At 43.3% G+C, this 18,995-nt stretch overlaps 1 protein-coding gene across 2 annotated transcripts; it reads right to left on the bottom strand.

Annotated features, from left to right (window-relative positions):
• Positions 1–2: 2 nt before the first annotated feature.
• Positions 3–18,768, bottom strand: LOC120022213 (heterogeneous nuclear ribonucleoprotein R-like). 2 transcript variants are annotated; one of them, XM_038966093.1, is made up of 11 exons: positions 18,584–18,768; positions 17,669–17,862; positions 17,425–17,543; positions 17,161–17,268; positions 3,533–3,646; positions 3,135–3,311; positions 2,723–2,858; positions 2,407–2,612; positions 2,131–2,280; positions 1,917–2,038; positions 3–1,807 (listed from the first exon to the last, which is right to left on the bottom strand). In XM_038966093.1, exons 2-11 carry the CDS (start codon positions 17,829–17,831, stop codon positions 1,207–1,209), a joined length of 1,896 nt encoding a protein of 631 aa, XP_038822021.1. In that variant the 5' UTR covers positions 17,832–17,862; positions 18,584–18,768; the 3' UTR covers positions 3–1,206. The 2 variants fall into 2 exon arrangements, with proteins under 2 accessions (XP_038822021.1, XP_038822020.1); XM_038966092.1 differs by having other exon boundaries at positions 17,669–17,834; positions 18,584–18,766.
• Between the last annotated feature and the right edge of the window lie 227 nt (positions 18,769–18,995).

Here is an 18,995-nt window from a genome sequence, read left to right as displayed (position 1 = left end):
AGTTTTTTTTTTTTACTGTGTAATTGGGCCTCATGGTGTTTGAGAGGTGAGTTGCAACTGATCCAATGCCTTCAGGGAAGGGGAATGCATTTAAATGATTAGTTGTTCTGGTCTTGATGTTGAGTCCAATGTAAAAGATTGCAGATTTTTTTTTACCTCATCGGTATACAAATGTACAACTATTATGTTAATTTCACTTGTATATCTTTTAACTTTCATCAGATCATAAGAGGGTGGGATATCCTGGAAAATAAAGTGTTCATCTTTTTTTTTTCAGTCATTCAAAACATTTGTGCTCTGCCATTCATTCTTTTGGTATGACAATTTCATTATCTCTTGATTTATTCTTGGAGCAAAAAGCAGACAAAATCTGTGAAATTTGAGGTAGGATTAGAAGTAGACTCATATACTGAATGACACCATTGAATTTGAAGTTATCTGACAATTGAATGATGCTCAACTGAGTTTTATTGAAATGGAACAAAGGTAAAAGTTATAAATACAAACATCAGAGAACAAACTGCTATGGCTTTTAAGGTAAGCCAAACCAAATTCTAACGGGCAAGTTTAAAGAAAACATAGGAAGTTATATAATAATATCAGTTTTAAAAAACACAATTGATCTACCTCTAGAAATGCTAGACATACACTTTCAACGTTACAAAACTTTTAAATTCTCTCCTTCCTGTTGATTTTCTCCATCACGGCATTTTTTTTTATATGAAGCTCTAGCCACAAGCAACTATTTACAAGCAAGTCCCTATGCTACTGTTAGAAAACAGAAATAAGGGAAACACAGGTAGGGGAGGGAGGGGCTTGGACACAAACTTTCCTGCAAGGCAATATCATGATTTTAACAGCCTCTCAGACTTTTGAAAAATAATGTCCACATTTAAAATGCTCATTGTTGGCTTTAAAAGAAACAAACACAATGTTGGAAGGTAAAAGTGATGTGCGTTTTAAGACATACGTCCCATGTAACCGTAAGAAATGATTCAGCAAAATGGTTACATTCACATCTTCAGGCCAAAATGCTATTCCAGCCAATCATGTTGTGCCAATTCTGGGGGTCTGTCCATTTCTTCTCTGAGTGAAATATTTTTTCCCCGTGAGGGATAAAAAAAAAAGGAAAAAAAAGTGTTGCCAAACTTCTTACGTTTTTTTTCTGTCTTTTTATTTTATTTTGCCAAATAGTGATTGACGCATCTACTTCCACTGCTGCCCATAAGAATCCTGTGAAAACTCCAGGGTGTCATTACTGTAACCATAGTTACCGGAATAGTCGGCCCCTTGCTGCAGGGGCTGCTGGGCGATGGGCTGAGACCCCCAGTTCTGCTGGTTGGTCTGCCGGCGTTTGGAGTCAGGCTGGTTGAAGACGTCCGCCTTCCTCTTCCCTCCCACATTGCCCCCGCGGTTCCCCCTGGCTCCTCGGGTACCACGGCCCCTCTGTGGCTGGAAAGGTCCCCCCCGGCCCCCTCTGCCACCCCTGGGCCCTCCGACTGGTGGCCCCCTCTGGGCATAGCCCCCTCGGCTTCGTGTGGGTGGTGCTCCGCGGGCCCTGGGTGGGGGCGGACCTCCCCTGCTTGGCCGGCTGCCACGGCCCCTCATGCTGTACACGTCGTCGTAACCGTAGTAGGGGTCCTCGTAACCCCCACGGTAGTCGTGATAGTCATAGTAGTCATCGTAGTAGTCCTCGTAGCTGTAGTAGTCTGGGGGATAGGCGGCATAGCCCCCGCGGCCACCACGGCCCCTGCCCCTACCTGGTGGAGGCATGCGTGGCGGTGGGTAGTAGTAATAGTCATCATACCTGCAGAATACAGGAACAACATATCAGCTTCAATGTAATCCCACGATGGGAGATCTACTCACTTCGATAACAGCAATTAGTCAAGCACAGTCTCTCTCCGTGGCCTCACCCTGGGCTTCTGGTGGTCTGGCGATGAGCCTGCCGCTCTTTCCTCTTCTTGTCTGGGGGCTTGGCCAGGACTATCTCAATCTCCTCTCCCCCAAGCTCCTTCCCATTCATTTCTGCCATTGCCTGAGAAAAGCAGCAAAAATGTTAACACATACGAAGCAAGGTTAAAAAAAACACACAAAAACAGGAGTATGTTTTTCCCGAGAGTAACCCACCTTCACAGCTGCGTCCCTGTCCTCAAAGTGGACAAAGGCATAGTCTTTGAGCTTCTTCACCCGCTCCAACTTTCCAAACGCAGAGAAGGTCTTCTCCAGTAGCTCTTCTGTGACCGGGGTGGCCAGCTTCCTGACAAACAGGACTTTCACCTGATGACACACAAACATTACAATTCGACTCCATATTGATCTCAGTTCATGCAGAAATAGGTTATTATAAGATAAGAAAAATGAAAGTGCGTGATTGTGAGAGAGAGCGAGCAAGCCAGGACTCACCTTAGCCATGACATCCGGATCGGGCTCAGCGACTGGATCGGCCCACTCAACAGTGACCGGGTTCCCCCACACCTTCACCTTGCCACTCATGAGGCGGCGGCGGGCCTGGGCTGCTGACTTGTGGTCCTCGTACTCCAGGAAACAGAAGCCACGATTCTTCTTCTTGTCGTCAGGCTGGTGGTAGAGAATCACTTCCTGAAGCCCCTCTGGAAGAAGAGCGAGAGACCTGCGTCACATGACTGATATCTGACTAATGATAAACCACAGAACATAAAACAACGTAAACCTAAATTGGGGTGTCTACACTTTCACTGACCTGTGACTTTGCCGAAGTCCTCCAATATGCTCTCTCTGGTCTTGTTCTTTGGGATTGATCCAACAAACAGGCGGTTGTTTGCTACAGATATACACACTCCAAGGTACTTCCCAGACCGGATTTCATAGTTATCACACTGAAAACAAGAGGAAAGATTGCTTTGCAGGGTTGATATGGAAGCTGGAGAAGGTCCTGTGACTGGTCCAAAATGAAATGTATCACATCTTGCGCTGGTTTCCCCAGACACAGATTAAGCCTAGCCCTAGACCACACAAAAAACAAAAAAAAACACATTCAATGGAGATTCTCTATTGAAAGTGATTTTTAGTCCAGGTCTAGGCTTCATCTGTGTCCGGGAAACCAGCCACTTGGTTCTTTGAAGATGAAGACTGGACTGAATGCAGGGACTTACAAGTTTCACAGCCTCAGCTGCTGCATCCTTGCCGCAGAAGGTGATGAAGGCGTAGCCCCGGTTCTGACCCGACAGGGGGTCCATCATTAGCCTCAGGTCCCAGATAGGGCCCGCCTTTTCAAACAGTGGCACCAGCTCGTCTTCATACAGATCTCTAGGGATCTTTCCCACAAACACCTGAATTCAGAAAACAGAGCCTAGATCAGTCAGGGTTCCACAATGTGATCGGATGAGCTCCTTTGATACTTTAGCAGGGGAAGACTGCTGTAGTGTTGCTGTAAACTTCTCTGTTGACATCCTTGGGGCCACAGTCTTTCAAACGCCTCTCTTCTCTACATCCGTCAAAGGCTTTGCCACGATGACCCTTTCAAATAATGTTACATCTCCGGCAGCTTTACCTCAGTTCCAATCCCAGGCTGTGCTCCTTGGAACACTTCCTCTGGTGGAGGCCCGCCGTATTTCCTCTGTCCCGTAGTTACGTCCAGGGTGTATCCTGTCCGCTCCAGCAGAGCCTGGGGAACACGTAGACTTCAGCATAACCACTACACCACATGAGCGGGAACACACACACACACACACTAAAGCCCCCAAAAATCCCATGACGGAAACTTCCCACTGGGCACAAACTGGTTAAAGCAACGTTGTTTCAAAGTAATTTGTCAACAGTGACGTGGAAAAATACACGTTTGAGGGCGAAATTTCAAAACCACAGGATTGTTACCATGGTTAACAATTTTCAACATAGAGAGCCTATGTATAAAGTGTTGAATCTGCATCTTTCAAACATGTCAGACCTTCAACGTTATATCCACTATAAGAAAAAAACAATATGCTGGGGAGCACCTCATATGGGAAAGTTGGTCTCTCTACAGGTATCCCATTGGGTCTCCCATGAAGGGTGTTAACCAAGCCCATCCATTTTTAGCTTTGATATTTGTCACCGACTATCAATGTGCTATCGTGAGACTGATTGACCGATCCTGCAAAACGGTGCAATATGCAGTTCGCCTAATTTCAGCTTGTGACAAAACCAGCAAGTGTGGAGAATCATCTAAACCGCTATGAAATATATATTCAATAACCAAAACTATTGTATTATCAGCTGGTGTACAAAACCGAAAGTAAGACACGCAAAAACGAAATAGAGCATAGAACAGATCTACTGCCTGATTTCAATGAGAATGACAGATCTTTAACTCACATGGGTCGGATCTCCCAAAATGTTCCATATATTCATTACTGCTATCAAAGTCATTTCCAAAAGGGTAGGTTTAACAGAGCAAATGAAATGGAACTATGCTTTATAAGTCATATCATCAAATGATACTATTTAGGGGTATATAGCATTTGCGAAGTCAAAAGTTCAATTCAATCCAGAGTTCGAAAAAAAAAAAAAAGACACTACGTTCAAAAGTTTGGGGTCACTTAGAAATGTCCTTGTTTTCCATGAAAACATTCATGAAATTAGTTGCAAAATGAATAAGAAATAGTCAAGACATTGACAAGGTTATAAATAATGATTTTTTTATTGAAATAATTGTGTACTTCAAACTTTGCTTTCATCAAAGAATCCTCCATTTGCAGCAATTACAGACTTGCAGGCCTTTGGCATTCTAGTTGTCAATTTGAGGTAATCTGAAGAGATTTCACCCCATGCACCCCACCCCATGCTGAAGCACCTCCCACAAGTTGGATTGGCTTGATGGGCACTGCTTAGGTACCATACGGTCAAGGTGCTCCCACCATTCAATAGGGTTGAGATCGGGTGACTGTGCTGGCCACTCCGTTATAGACAGAATACCAGCTGACTGCTTTATCCCTAAATAGTTCATGCATAGTTTGGAGCTGCGCTTTGGATCGTTGTCCTGTTGTAGGAGGAAATTGGCTCCAATTAAGCGCCGTCCACAGGGTATGGCATGGCTTTGCAAAATGGAGTGATTTCCTTTTTCTATGATCCCTTGTACCCTGTACAAATCTCCCACTTTTCCACCGCCAAAGCACCCCCAAACCACCACATTGCCTCCACCATGACTGACAGATGGCGTCAAGCACTCCTCCAGCATCTTCATTTTTTCTGCGTCTCACGAATGTTCTTCTTTGTGATCCGAACACCTCAAACTGAGATTTGTCTGTCCATAACACTCCCCCCCCCCCCAATCTTCCTCTGTCCATTGTGTGTTCTTTCGCCCATCTTAATCTTTTATTTTTATTGGGCAGTCTGAGATAAGGCTTTTTCTTTGCAACTCTGTCTAGAAAGCCAGCATCCCGGAGTCGCCTCTTCATTGTTGACGTTGAGACTGGTGTTTTGCGGGTACTATTTAACCTCTCTGGGATATGCCAACAGCCAGTGAAATTGCATGGCGCCAAATTCAAACAGCAGAAATCTCATAATTAAAATTCCTCAAACATACAAGTATTGTACACCATTTTAAAGATAAACTTCTTGTTAATCCAGCCACAGTGTCTGATTTCAAAAAGGCTTTACGGCTAAAGCACACCTTGCGATTATGTTAGGTCAGCGCCTAGCCACAGAAAACCATACAGCCATTTTCCAAAGAAGACAGAAATAGCGTTAAAATGAATCACTAATTGATGATCTTCATCGGATGGCACTCCCAGGACTCCATGTTAGACAATAAATGTGTGTTTTGTTCGATAAAGTTCATCTTTATGTCCAAATACCTCCTTTTTGTTCACGCGTTTAGTCCAGTAACCCAAATGCACAAAGCGCGCTCAAAGTCCAGACGAAAAGTCAAAAAAGTTCCATTATAGTTCGTAGAAACATGTCAAACGATGTATATAATCAATCTTTAGGATGTTTTTATCATAAATCTTCAATAATATTCCAACCGGACAATTCCTTTGTCATTAGAAAGGAAAGGGACTCGCGCTCACGGCCGCACGCGATAAACAACAAGGCTTTCAGCCTGACCACTGGTTGAAACAGCTCTTATTCCCTCCCCTTTCACAGTAGAAGCCTGAAACAACTTTCTAAAGACTGTTGACATCTAGTGGATGCCTTAGGAAGTGCAATCTGACCCCATAGACATAGTATATTGGATAGGCAATCACTTAAATACAAACCTCAGATTTCCCACTTCTTGGTTGGATTTTTCTCAGGTTTTTGCCTGCCATATGAGTTCTGTTATACTCACAGACATTATTTTAACAGTTTTGGAAACTTTAGAGTGTTTTCTAATTATATGCATATTCTAGCTTCTGGGCCTGAGTAGCAGGCAGTTTACTCTGGGCACCTTATTCATCCAAGCTACTCAATACTGCCCCCCGTTCCCAAAGAAGTTAATGAAGCTAACAGTTGAGGACTTGTGAAGCGTCTGTTTCTCAAACTAGACACTCTAATGTACTTGTCCTCTTACTCAGTTGTGCACTGGGGCCTCCCACTCTTTCTATTCTGGTTAGAGCCAGTTTGCGCTGTTCTGTGAAGGGAGTAGTACAGTTTTGTATGAGCTCTTCAGTTTCTTGGCAATTTCCCACATGGAATAGCCTTCATTTCTCAGAACAAGAATAGACTGACGAGTTTCAGAAGAAAGTTGTGTGTTTCTGGCCATTTTGAGCCTGTAAGAAAACCCACAAATGCTGATGCTCCAGATATTCACCTAGTCTAAAGGAGGACAGTTTTATTGCTTCTTTAAAATCAGGACAACAGTTTTCAGCTGTGCTAACATAATTGCAAAAGGATTGTCTAATGATCAATTAGCCTTTTAAAATGATAAACTTGGATCTGTACGTCTATGTAGATATTCCATTAAAAAATTCAATTTTCAGCTACAATAGTCAATTACAACATTAACAATGTTTACACTGTATTTCTGATCAATTTGATGTTATTTTAATAATGGACAAAAAAAGTGATTCTCTTTCAAAAACAAGAACATTTAAGTGACCCCAAACATTTGAACGGTAGTGTATAGGCCTATGGTTCCAATCTTTGGCTGATTTCAAATGTAATCTTTAAGTTAATAACTAATATATTGTATTCACCTCTCTATCACAACAAAAAACCTAAGTTAAAGAAAAGGAATAAATCTAACTTTAAAATGCACTTTAAAGTCAAATTTTATTTAGTCCCATTCTTTAATTTAGATTTTTTTTATTTTTATAAAGGAGACATGAATCCAACACAACAATTGTACATTTTTATGACAAATGAATTAAAGCCAGACAGTCAGCGGCACAAAAGATATATCTTCTTCAAATGTTGATATTTGGTTGAGTCGACAACCAAACACTAACTTTTGCAATACAGTAAATAGCCTATTAACTCAAGAAGTTAAATTACATGTTGGATTCACGTCATTTGATTAGCAGTCTTATGGCTTAGGGGTAGAAGCTGTTAAGAAGCCTTTTGAACCTAGACTTGACGCTACAGTACCGCTTTCCGTGTGGTAGCAGTAGGGTTGCAAAGGGTCGGAAACTTTCCGAAAATTGGCCGTGGGAAGTTAAGCCCGGGAATTTTGCTTAAATTCATTAAAAGAAAAAGTTTGCTTAGAACAGTGAACCTTTTTTTTGTGGGATACACAAAGCAATTCTAGGTCTTGTGGCATATTTTCGTTAATTCAACGGAATTGCAACCCTCTGCATTCACAGTGCATTCTTCCATCACATGTGCAGCTGATTCTCAAGATCTTGCACACTAATGAGATGCTATTGAGCCCGCACTACTATACTGAGCCAAGGACTAAATGCTTTCTGGTAAGTTTTGATTACAATACTGGGTGGTGTGAGTATATTTTATATGACATGATTTTTCGTAAACTAGTAAATAGTAGCCTAAAGCAAAGTGTGTTTAAATCATTTCAAACTTGTTAACAATTTCTGCTAGTTGGTTTTTGCTACCATGTGGGTTTAGCTTGCTTGAGCCTGCTAACTGAGGAGTGTTAATTCACCTGTTTCCATACATTTTTCATTTAAAAAGATTTATCGTGCAAAGGAGTTGTTTAATCTAACTGCTTAACTATTTATCTGTACATGGAATTGTAGTTATTGTTTTCTTCTCATTCTTTTCAGGAAAATTCCACAGGCAATATCTGATGTGTGGAGACATTTCTCTGCAGCTAATGTAGAAGGAAAAGCTGTGTACATTTGCAAATACTGTGCCAAATCATATGTGAAGAATGCAACAAAGATGCAGAATCATCTGGCCAAATGCATAAAGTTCCCTCAGCGCTCACAACAAGAAACTTCTGACAAAAGTCCCTCTACTTCTATTCGAGGTGAAAATGATTAATCAGACACCTTATCGATAGCAACAGCTCATGTACCTCCTGGAATCAGAAGTTTTTTTTACTCAAATGGAGGAACGTAGTCAGAGAAATGCTGATGAATGTCTTGCTCGAGCTGTGTATGCAACTGGTTCACCTCTGACGCTCACAAACAATGTGTATTGGAGGAGATTTCTGAATGTTCTTCGCCCAGCATACACCCCTCCAACCAGACATGCTTTTTCTACTCATTTGCTGGATGCCGAGTTCAGAGTTCAAGTGAAGGTCAAGCAAATCATAGAGAAAGCAGACTATCTCTGATGGATGGTTGAATGTTCGTGGGCAAGGAATAATTAACTACATCTCCACCACTCAACCAGTATTCTACAAGAGCACAGACAAGGGACAACAGACACACCGGTCTCTCCATTGCAGATGGGCTGAAGGCAGTCATCCATGACCTTGGACCACAGCTGCCCAGCAACACCTGTTGGGGTGGTGTTGTCATCATGTTTGACAGTCTCCTGCAGGGGAAGGAGTCTCTCCAAGAAATGGCCATATCACAGTCTGCCGATATGGACAGCCCCATCAAGACGATCCTCCTGGATGATGTATTTTGGGAGAGAGTGGTAAGCTGCCCGAAACCTATAGCAGTAGCCATCCTGTCTGATATTCAGACTGTGCTTGCAGATTTAAGAGAAGAAATCCATACTGCCTTGCCCACTTTACTGTTGTTCCAAGCAGAGGAAACTGCAGTTCTGATATACATCAAAAAGCGTGAAGACTTCTGCATCGCGAAGACACGCCGCAGCGTACATGTTGGACCAAGTATTCTGGCAAGAGCATCTTGTCTGGTGCAGAGAACAACAAGGCCTATGGTGTCATCACTACCATGTCTCGCCACCTTGGCCTGGATGAGGGCAAGGTTCCTGGCAGTCTGGCGAAGTACACTTCCAAGCAAGGGCTTTGGGATGGAGATGCAATATGGCAGTCGTGCCAACATCTCATCAGCCACCTGGTGGAAAGGACTTTGTGGATCTGAGGCTCTTTTCCCTGTTGCCTCCATCATCCTCCAAATCCCACCAACATCAGCCACCTCAGAGAGCAATTGGTCCTTGTTTGGGAACACACACACCAAAGCACGCAACAGGCTGACCAATACAAAGGTTAAAAAAAATTGGTGGCTATCCGGGCAAATTTTTGGCTTTTTGAGCCTGACAACAGTGAAGATGTGACAGTGAAGATGAGGCCTCAGTCTGATGTTCAAGAGGTGGACATTGAGGATGTCCAGGGTGAAGACATGGAAGCCTGAGAGGAAGGCAACCAAAGCTTTAGTTTCTAGAAACTATAATTTTACATTTTTGGGAGATGCGATGGATCATTGGGGATCATTTAATATTCCCTTTTGTTGTTCAGTGAAATCATCCCATGTGAAGAGGCAACTCATTTAATTAAAGTTCAATTCGTAACATTTTATTTTTATTTCTAGTGGAAGGATTTAATAATTTGCAATTATGTCTACTTATGATAAGGTAAAAGGTTTATGTTTCTGTCTCCATATGATACAGTAAATATATCCAATGCAAAAAAACATCTACATTTATATGGTATTCATTCCCATATATTCCAGTGAATTACCATATATTCCCACAGAAAGTTTCCACCTCTGAACATTTCCCAAAATGTGCAACCCTATGCAGCAGAGAACAGCCTATGACTAGGGTGGCTGGAGTCTGACAGTTAGGGCCTTCCTCTGACACCGCCTGGTATAGAGGTCCTTATGGCAGTAATACTGGGCCGTACACACTACCCTCTATAGCGCCTTGCGGTCGAAGGCCAAGCAGTTGCCATACCAGGTGGTAATGGAACCAGTCAGGATGCTCTCGATGGTGCAGCTGTAGAACCTTGAGGATCTGAGGACCCATGCCAAATCTTTTCAGTCTCCCGAGGGGGAATAGGCGTTGTTATGCCCTCTTCACGATTGTCTTGGTGGGTTTGGACCATGATAGTTTGTTGGTGATGTGAACACCAAGGAACTTGAAGATATCAACCTGCTCCACTTACAGCCCTGTTGATGAGAATGGGTGCGTACTCGGCCTTCCTTTTCCTGTAGTCCACGATGTTACCTACCCTTACCACCTGGGGGCGGCCCGTCAGGAAGTCCAGGATCCAGTTGCAGAGGGAGGTGTTTAGTCTCAGGGTCCTTAGTGTAGTGATGCGCTTTGAGAGTACTATGGTGTTGAATGCTGAGCTATAGTCAATGAACAGCATTCTCACATTGGTGTTCCTTTTGTCCAGGTGGGAAAGGGCAGTGTTGAGAGCAATCAAGATTGCGTCATCAGTGGATCTGTTGAGGCGGTATGCAAATTGGAGTGGGTCTAGGGTTTCTGGGATGATGGTGTTGATGTGGGCCATGACCTGACTTTCAAAGCCCCCGAGGCGCATATTGAAGATGTTAGAAAGTTTCACATCTACTTTCTCAGCCAACAAGATGAGTAACAAACAGCAAAAGCACTAGCCTGTCACTCTACTGAACCCAATAGTACAAAAGTTGACCTATTCTATTGGTCAGCTTGTCATTCTGTGCGAGAAATAAATATTCGAAAACAGACTGGGACAGTTGTGAAACGACAGATTTCAAATTAATACAACCACTGTATATCAAAAAACCTTTTAAAAGCAACGATGCTGATGCAACAGATCAGAACATTTAGCCTAAATGTATTGATAAACTACTAGGCTATTTCTTCACAATATGAGCACAGCAATGCACACATAGCAGTAGGCTACAGTGGTTCCTCCTTTAAAGGTTGCGAGCTTACGCAGCAGGACTTAAGAGGTCATTTGTGGTTTAGTATGGTACCCTGCGTCACCACTTCATTGCTCCAGACCACCACAAGGGGGAGTTAGAGCACTGATTATGCTTTTGGGTCCTACTGTGTCTCTGACAATGAATGGGCGACATAAACCTAAATAGAAACTGATAATTGTGCACGACTTCAGTATTACTTACTAAAACTGTTGTTACACTTAGGTTCTTATTATTTTATTAGGATTATTTTGCTCTTACTGTAGTACTGTAGCCCACTCCCGATCGGTCATGTTGTACAGTGCCTGAGTGGCGCAATGGTCTAAGGCAGTGTATGCTGTGTTGCTACAAATGCTGGTTCAATATCCCTGCCGCCTTCGACTGGGAGACCCATGAGATGACTGTAGGTTTTTGGTTTTTCTCCCTCTAAAAACAGAAAAAATTCTAAATAACAAACTGGCTTTATTTACAAATTAGTAACAAATGTCTCACCCCATGTTCAAGAATGGCCTTTTTCCTCACTCATTTTACATTTGAAAACAAAATCTCCTAAATATAATTTTTTAAACATTATTATTATAAATTTAGAATTATATAAAAGCCTGTTGGATATTCTCACATATATATTATTAACCCTGTTATTAGCAGGACAATATAAACGTCCTCTCTCTGTTCAGCAAACTTAACATATGTAAATATTTGTATGACCATAACAAGATTCAACAACTGAGACAAACTGAACAAGTTCCACAGACATGTGACTAACAGAAATGGAATAATGTGTCCATGAACAAGGGGGGGGTTCAAAATCAAAAGTAACAGCCAGTATCTGGTGTGGCCACCAGCTGCATTAAGTACTGCAGTGCATCTCCTCATGGACTGCACCAGATTTGCCCGTTCTTGCTGTGAGATGTTACCCCACTCTTCCACCAAGGCACCTGCAAGTTCCCAGACATTTCTGGGGGGGAATGGCCCTAGCCCTCACCCTCCGATCCAACAGGTCCCAGACGTGCTCAATGGGATTGAGATCCGGGCTCGTCGCTGACCATGGCAGAACACTGACATTCCTGTCTTGCAGGAAATCACACACAGAACGAGCAGTATGGCTGGTGGCATTGTCATGCTGGTGGGTCATGTCAGGATGAGCCTGCAGGAAGGGTACCACATGAGGGAGGATGTCTTCCCTGTAACACACAGCATTGAGATTGCTTGCAATGACAACAAGCTCAGTCCGATGATGCTTTGTCACACCGCCCCAGACCACGACAGACCCTCCACTTCCAAATCGATCCCGCTCCAGAGTACAGGCCACGGTGTAACGCTTATTCCTTCAACGATAAACGTGAATCCGACCCTCACCCCTGGTGTGACAAAAATGCGACTCGTCAGTGAAGAGCACTTTTTGCCAGTCCTGTCTGGTCCAGCGACGGTGGGTTTGTGCCCACAGGTGACGTTGTTGCCGGTGATGTCTGGTGAGGACCTGCCTTAAAACAGGCGTACAAGCCCTCAGTCCAGCCTCGCTCAGCCTATTGCGGACAGTCTGAGCACTGATGGAGGGATTGTGCGTTCCTGGTGTAACTCGGGCAGTTATTGTTGCCATCCTGTACCTGTCCCGCAAGTGTGATGTTTGGATGTACCGATCCTGTGCAGGTGTTGTTACACGTGGTCTGCCACTGCGAGGACAATCAGCTGTCCTTCCTGTCTCCCTGTAGCGCTGTCTTGGGCGTCTCACAGTACGGACATTGCAATTTATTGCCCTGGACACATCTGCAGTCCTCATGCCTCCTTGCAGCATGCCTAAGGCACATTCATACAAATGAGCAGGGAACCTGGGCATCTTTCTTTTGGTGTTTTCCAGAGTCAGTAGAAAGGCCTCTTTAGTGTCCTACGTCTTCATAACTGTGACCTTAATTGCCTACCGTCTGTAAGTGTCTTAACAACCGTTCCACAGATGCATGTTCATTCATTGTTTATGGTTCATTGAACAAGCATGGGACACAGTGTTTAAACCCTTTACAATGAAGATCTGTGAAGTTATTTGGATTTTTACAAATTATCTTTGAACGACAGGGTCCTGAAAAAGGAACGTTGCTTTTTTTTGCTGAGTTTATATTATCAGATGTGCCATTAGCAATAAACATTATCAACTGTAGCCCAACTGATGTGGCATAGTGGCTATAAATACATAGGCTGAAGCATGGGGTTTGTCAATCTGCATTTACCCCATTGGACCACATCCCAGGGATTTTTCTGTATAGAACATTTTTCAGTGTAAACTTAAACGACTAAAACCAGATAAAGTACGTAGAAAATATGAAGGACTTATATACACACACTTTTTTATAAATGGTGTGGACACCCCTTCAAATGAGTGGATTCGGTTATTTCAGCCACACCTGTTGCTGACAGATGTATAAAAATTGAGCACAGCTATGCAATCTCCATCGACAAACTACACTGCTCAAAAAAATAAAGGGAACACTTAAACAACAGGAGGCGTAGGAGGGCAACAACCCAGGAGCAGGACCGCTACCTCCGCCTTTGTGCAAGGAGGAGCACTGCCAGAGCCCTGCAAAATGACCTCCAGCAGGCCACAAATGTGCATGTGTCAGCATATGGTCTCACAAGGTGTCTGAGGATCTCATCTCGGTACCTAATGGCAGTCAGGCTACCTCTGGCGAGCACATGGAGGGCTGTGCGGCCCCACAAAGAAATGCCACCCCACACCATGACTGACCCACCGCCAAACCGGTCAAGCTGGAGGATGTTGCAGGCAGCAGAACGTTCTCCACGGCGTCTCCAGACTCTGTCACGTCTGTCACATGTGCTCATGTGCTCAGTGTGAACCTGCTTTCATCTGTGAAGAGCACAGGGCGCCAGTGGCGAATTTGCCAATCTTGGTGTTCTCTGGCAAATGCCAAACGTCCTGCACGGTGTTGGGCTGTAAGCACAACCCCCACCTGTGGACGTCGGGCCCTCATACCACCCTCATGGAGTCTGTTTCTGACCGTTTGAGCAGACACATGCACATTTGTGGCCGCTGGAGGTCATTTTGCAGGGCTCTGGCAGTGCTCCTCCTTGCACAAAGGCGGAGGTAGCGGTCCTGCTGCTGGGTTGTTGCCCTCCTACGCCTCCTCCACATCTCCTGATGTACTGGCCTGTCTCCTGGTAGCGCCTCCATGTTCTGGACACTACGCTGACAGACACAGCAAACCTTCTTGCCACAGCTCGCATTGATGTGCCATCCTGGATGAGCTGCACTACCTGAGCCACTTGTGTGGGTTGTAGACTCCGTCTCATGCTACCACTAGAGTGAAAGCACCGCCAGCATTCAAAAGTGACCAAAACATCAGCCAGGAAGCATAGGAACTGAGAAGTGGTCTGTGGTCACCACCTGCAGAACCACTCCTTTATTGGGGGTGTCTTGCTAATTGCCTATAATTTCCACCTTTTGTCTATTCCATTTGCACAACAGCATGTGAAATTTATTGTCAATCAGTGTTGCTTCCTAAGTGGACAGTTTGATTTCACAGAAGTGTGATTGACTTGGAGTTACATTGTGTTGTTTAAGTGTTCCCTTTATTTTTTTGAGCAGTGTATTTGGCAGTAGAATGGCCTTACTGAAGAGCTCCGTGACTTTCAACATGGCACAGTCATGGCATGCCACCTTTCTAACAAGTGTTTAAGTTTCTGCCCTGCTAGAGCTTCCACGGTCAACTTTAAGTGCTGTTATTGTGAAGTGGAAACATAGGAGCAACAACGACTCACTACCGAGTTCCAAACTGACTCTGGAAGCAACATCGGCACAAGAACTGTTCATCTGGAGCTTCACGAATGGGTTTCCATGGCCGAGCAGCCGCACACAAGCCTAAGATCACCATGCACAATCCCAAGCGTCGGCTGGAGTGATGTAAAGCTCGCCGCCATTTGAGCAGTGGAAATGCGTTCTCTGGAGTGATTAATCCCGCTTCACCATCTGGCAATCTGACGGACGAATCTGGGTTTGGCGGATGCCAGGAAAACTACCTGCCCGAATGCATAGTGCCAACTGTAAAGTTAGGTGGAGGAGGAATAATGGTCTGGGGCTGTTTTTCATGGTTCGGGCTAGGCCCCTTAGTTTCAGTGAAGGGAAATCTTAACGCTACAGCATAAATTAACATTTTAGACGATTCTATGCTTCCAACTTTGTGGTAACAGTTTGGGAAAGGCCCTTTCCTGTTTCAGCATGACAATGCCCCCATGCACAAAGTGAGGTCCATACAGAAATGGTTTGTCGAGATCAGTGTGGAAGAACTTGACTGGCCTGCACAGAGCCCTGACCTCAACCCCATCAAACACCTTTTGGATGAGTTGGTATGCCGACTGCGTGCCTGGCCTAATCGCCCAACCTCACTAATGCTTGTGGCTGAATGGAAGCAAGTCCCCACAGCAATGTTCCAACATATAGTGGAAAGCCTTCCCAGAAGTGGAGGCTGTTTTAGCAGCAAAGGGGGGGACCAGCTCCGTATTAATGCCCATGATTTTGGAATAAGACGTTCGACGAGTAGGCGTCCATATACTTTTGGTCATGTTCTGTATTAAGATCATGTTTGAGAAGTAATAAATCACCAAAATAAAAGCTAGTCAGGGAGAATGAAAGATTTAAAAAAAATATATATATGGCATTCAGGAGTATTTGTCATGGCATGGGCCCCCATTTATTTTGTTGTTTGAGTCACTCAGATAGGGAAAGGGGATATATACCGGTAGTCAGTTGTACAACTGAGTGCATTCAACCGAAATGTTTCTTCCACATCTTACCCAACCCCTCTAAATCAGAGAGGTGCGGAGGGCTGCCTTAATCAACGTCATCAGTTTCCATATGTAGAATTGCAGGAAATTATTTTTAAAATGTCAACTTTTTCACTTAGCCTCATGGCAAAATGTGAAAAATTGTGAAAAATTAGCTCTAAAACAGCTCAATTGTATCACTGTGTTCAACAGGAGGGCCTCAAATTATAATTATTTACAATTGTTATTCACAAAGAGAAATATTTTGGGGTTTCTATTACAAAGTATGTCATTGCCCTTTTAAGACACCATTGCCGCCTTTAGGCGCAGCAGATCTCTTAAACTATGTTTTAAACTCCGGTTGTAACTGCATTTTTCTTTACGATGGCATGCGCAATTGTACGAGTAAAGAAATAAACGTGGTTGCAATGGAAAGCTGGGATCCCCTCTTTCTTAACAAAGGCCAAAGTGGCTTTCAAAAGTGCTCTCCCCCTCCCAATTGCTGTAAAAAAAAAAAAGTGCATCGTCTGCTTGTAGGAATACATGTTTAACCCTCCCTGTGGGCCTCACTTGAATATGCCTCAAGAGAAATATTTCTCCCGCAGTGAACACACAACAAGCAGACTAGGTAAACAGGTAAACTATTCTACTACGGGGTTCTCAGATTTTGCTTTAATAACATTACATGGCAAAAATAGTAGAACAGAGCTGGGTTTCACAAACGCATTGTAGCACTAAGGTCATCTTTCGTCCATCCGTTTTGGGAAACCCAGCACTGAAAAGTTACATCATGAGTGATAAAGTATAGGCTTTGAATTGCTTTGCCAGCAGCTACAGTAGGCTACACACCACTGTTTGAGTTGAGCGCCACGGTGGTGCGCATTATAAAACTATTTAATTCCCTTTATTTGAACATCAGCAAACAATCATGCATGTCAGTTCAACACACAGTGTAACAGAGAAAATAAAATATTTGAAAATACATTTTGGATTTTTCTCTCTCTGTAGAACAGACATGCTTCTTTTGGCCTATTAGGTTAATTACCCATTACCAAACTAGCCCACCTAGAGATTTTTATTGTGGGTCTACACCAATCTCAAAAATGACCTCTCCAGAATCCATATGATGGAAATCCATCGCAGTGACAGAGAACTTTAACCCCTGCACACACAGAACAGGTTATATCTAAGCAACTGAATCAACATTCAAAAATAATCATTTTACCTTGATCTTGGACTCATCAGGCCCCTTGGTGGATTCTTGTACTTTATTTCCTTGCTTTTCCCTCTGTCTGTAAGTCTTCATGACTCCACAAAGGAAAGCACTTTTGTTCTGGAAAGCAAACCACGGCACAGATGATTCATGTACTGGAGTTATGAGCAGAGGAAAATGTATAGACCCCTCCATGTCAACTTCTTAAGACTAATGATTCATCATCCAAACTGACTTGCATATATTCTATTTCATTCCGCTTCCTCTGTAACTCACCTGCACATGGGACAGGTCACTTTCTTTGAACTGCAACAGTACAGACAGTGCTCCCTCTTCATTGAACTCCCGCAGAGCATCGATGGCCCTCTCGTCCAGGTCAGCATACGCCACCAACCCTGGTGGTACAAGACAGATTCCTACCATTACAACCTGGCCTATCTCCACTTCATGGAACCTCGAGCAACATCACGCTTCTTTGGAAAATGGATTAGACTCAGCTATTGTTTGACAGATTCCCCACCGGTTGAGAATACGTTGTCGAGACTCTCTGCCACTTTCTGCGGCAGTCCGGCATCGATTAGTGTCTGGTAGTTCTCTGTGTGCTCGGATTCGGCAGTGACTTCCATAGGCTCCTCTTCCTCCCTCACCTGGGCAGAACTACCATTCACCTCGTCGGCAGCCATTCTCTTGAGAAAAAAATAGACAAGACAAAAACTGGATTTCAGTTAGAATGTTCCACATTAGAACATATATTTGTTTCAGCTGCTTTTACAGATCAAGACATTAACAACTTGTATGGAACATAAACTTGAACTTTTCTAACATACATGGTTTACATTTGGTCCTGGTGCAATAGTAACTTCTAGTATTCTAAATAGTTCAGCTAGCTCACATTGGCAAAGATATTATAAATCCATTAGAAAAGTAAAACTATTCATTTTAATGCAGGCAACCATGAGGTCTGAAAGATCAAATACCCGGGGACAAGTGAACAGTAAGTTTATATCGCAGGCAAGCTAGCTAGTGAACGCCAACAGCCAGTCAACAAAAACAGTGATTAAACTAGCTAGGTGGTTTAACAAGCAGTTTTTTGTTGTTGTTGAAGCTAGCTTGGCTGGTGGTGTATTTTTTTGGCTAGCACCGTCCCGCCCCCTTCCAATAGCTAGCTAGCTAGTTATTCGCTACATAGCTAGACAAATGCGACTGAATTCACAATTTTGAATATTTACAAACACAAAAATAAACGTTTAGCGTTAGAAATACCAACATAAAGAAACATAAAACCCTGTATCAAAGTTCATAAACTTAGCCGAGCAAATAGCTAACGTTAGCTAGCAGGGTTGGCTAAAGGCCTTGTTAGCTTGCTGGACACCTTTCAGAATTCAAACAAATCACCCGCCAAGAGGTGAAACACGAATAATTCGCAAACTCTTACCTATCTTCTCCAGGAAAATAACAGTATCGAAAAAATATATTTTGCAACAATCAACCAAAATAGTTATCCAATATGAATAGTATGGTTGAATCTACCCACGAGACAGTTTGAGACTGTCCAGTCGCTCGCAAAACACCAGCACCACTCTGCGACGAAGTGGTACGCATCAACCTAACTATAGCCCCTTACAATCGTAACCAATCGAAGTGGTTAGTCAGGTATTGACAAGACTTTCAACCAATAAAAAGTCTCAAATTCTTAATGACAACATATTCGGATTTCGACCTGCACAATGTTGTGATTGAATTACAGCATAAACGTACTGAACGGAATGAGTGAAAACAAATTTAGTTACGAAAGCTTGGCAATGGACATCAGATTTTATATGGACGAGATGTGATTATTGTAATCA

The sequence above is a fragment of the Salvelinus namaycush genome, chromosome 27 (assembly GCF_016432855.1).
Source record: "Salvelinus namaycush isolate Seneca chromosome 27, SaNama_1.0, whole genome shotgun sequence".
Taxonomy (NCBI): domain Eukaryota; kingdom Metazoa; phylum Chordata; class Actinopteri; order Salmoniformes; family Salmonidae; genus Salvelinus; species Salvelinus namaycush.
This window is presented reverse-complemented; position numbering and strand designations above follow the sequence as displayed.

Bases quoted from the DNA above. Each gene is read 5' to 3' on its own strand.
- LOC120022213 (XM_038966093.1), bottom strand. From the start codon at position 17,831: ATGGCTGCCGACGAGGTGAATGGTAGTTCTGCCCAGGTGAGGGAGGAA. The intron at 3,647-17,160 runs GTAAAATGATTA...CGTGTTCCCCAG, and splicing joins CTGATGAGTCCAAGATCAAG to GCTCTGCTGGAGCGGACAGG. The intron at 2,859-3,134 runs GTAAGTCCCTGC...TCTTGTTTTCAG, and splicing joins CAGCTGAGGCTGTGAAACTT to TGTGATAACTATGAAATCCG.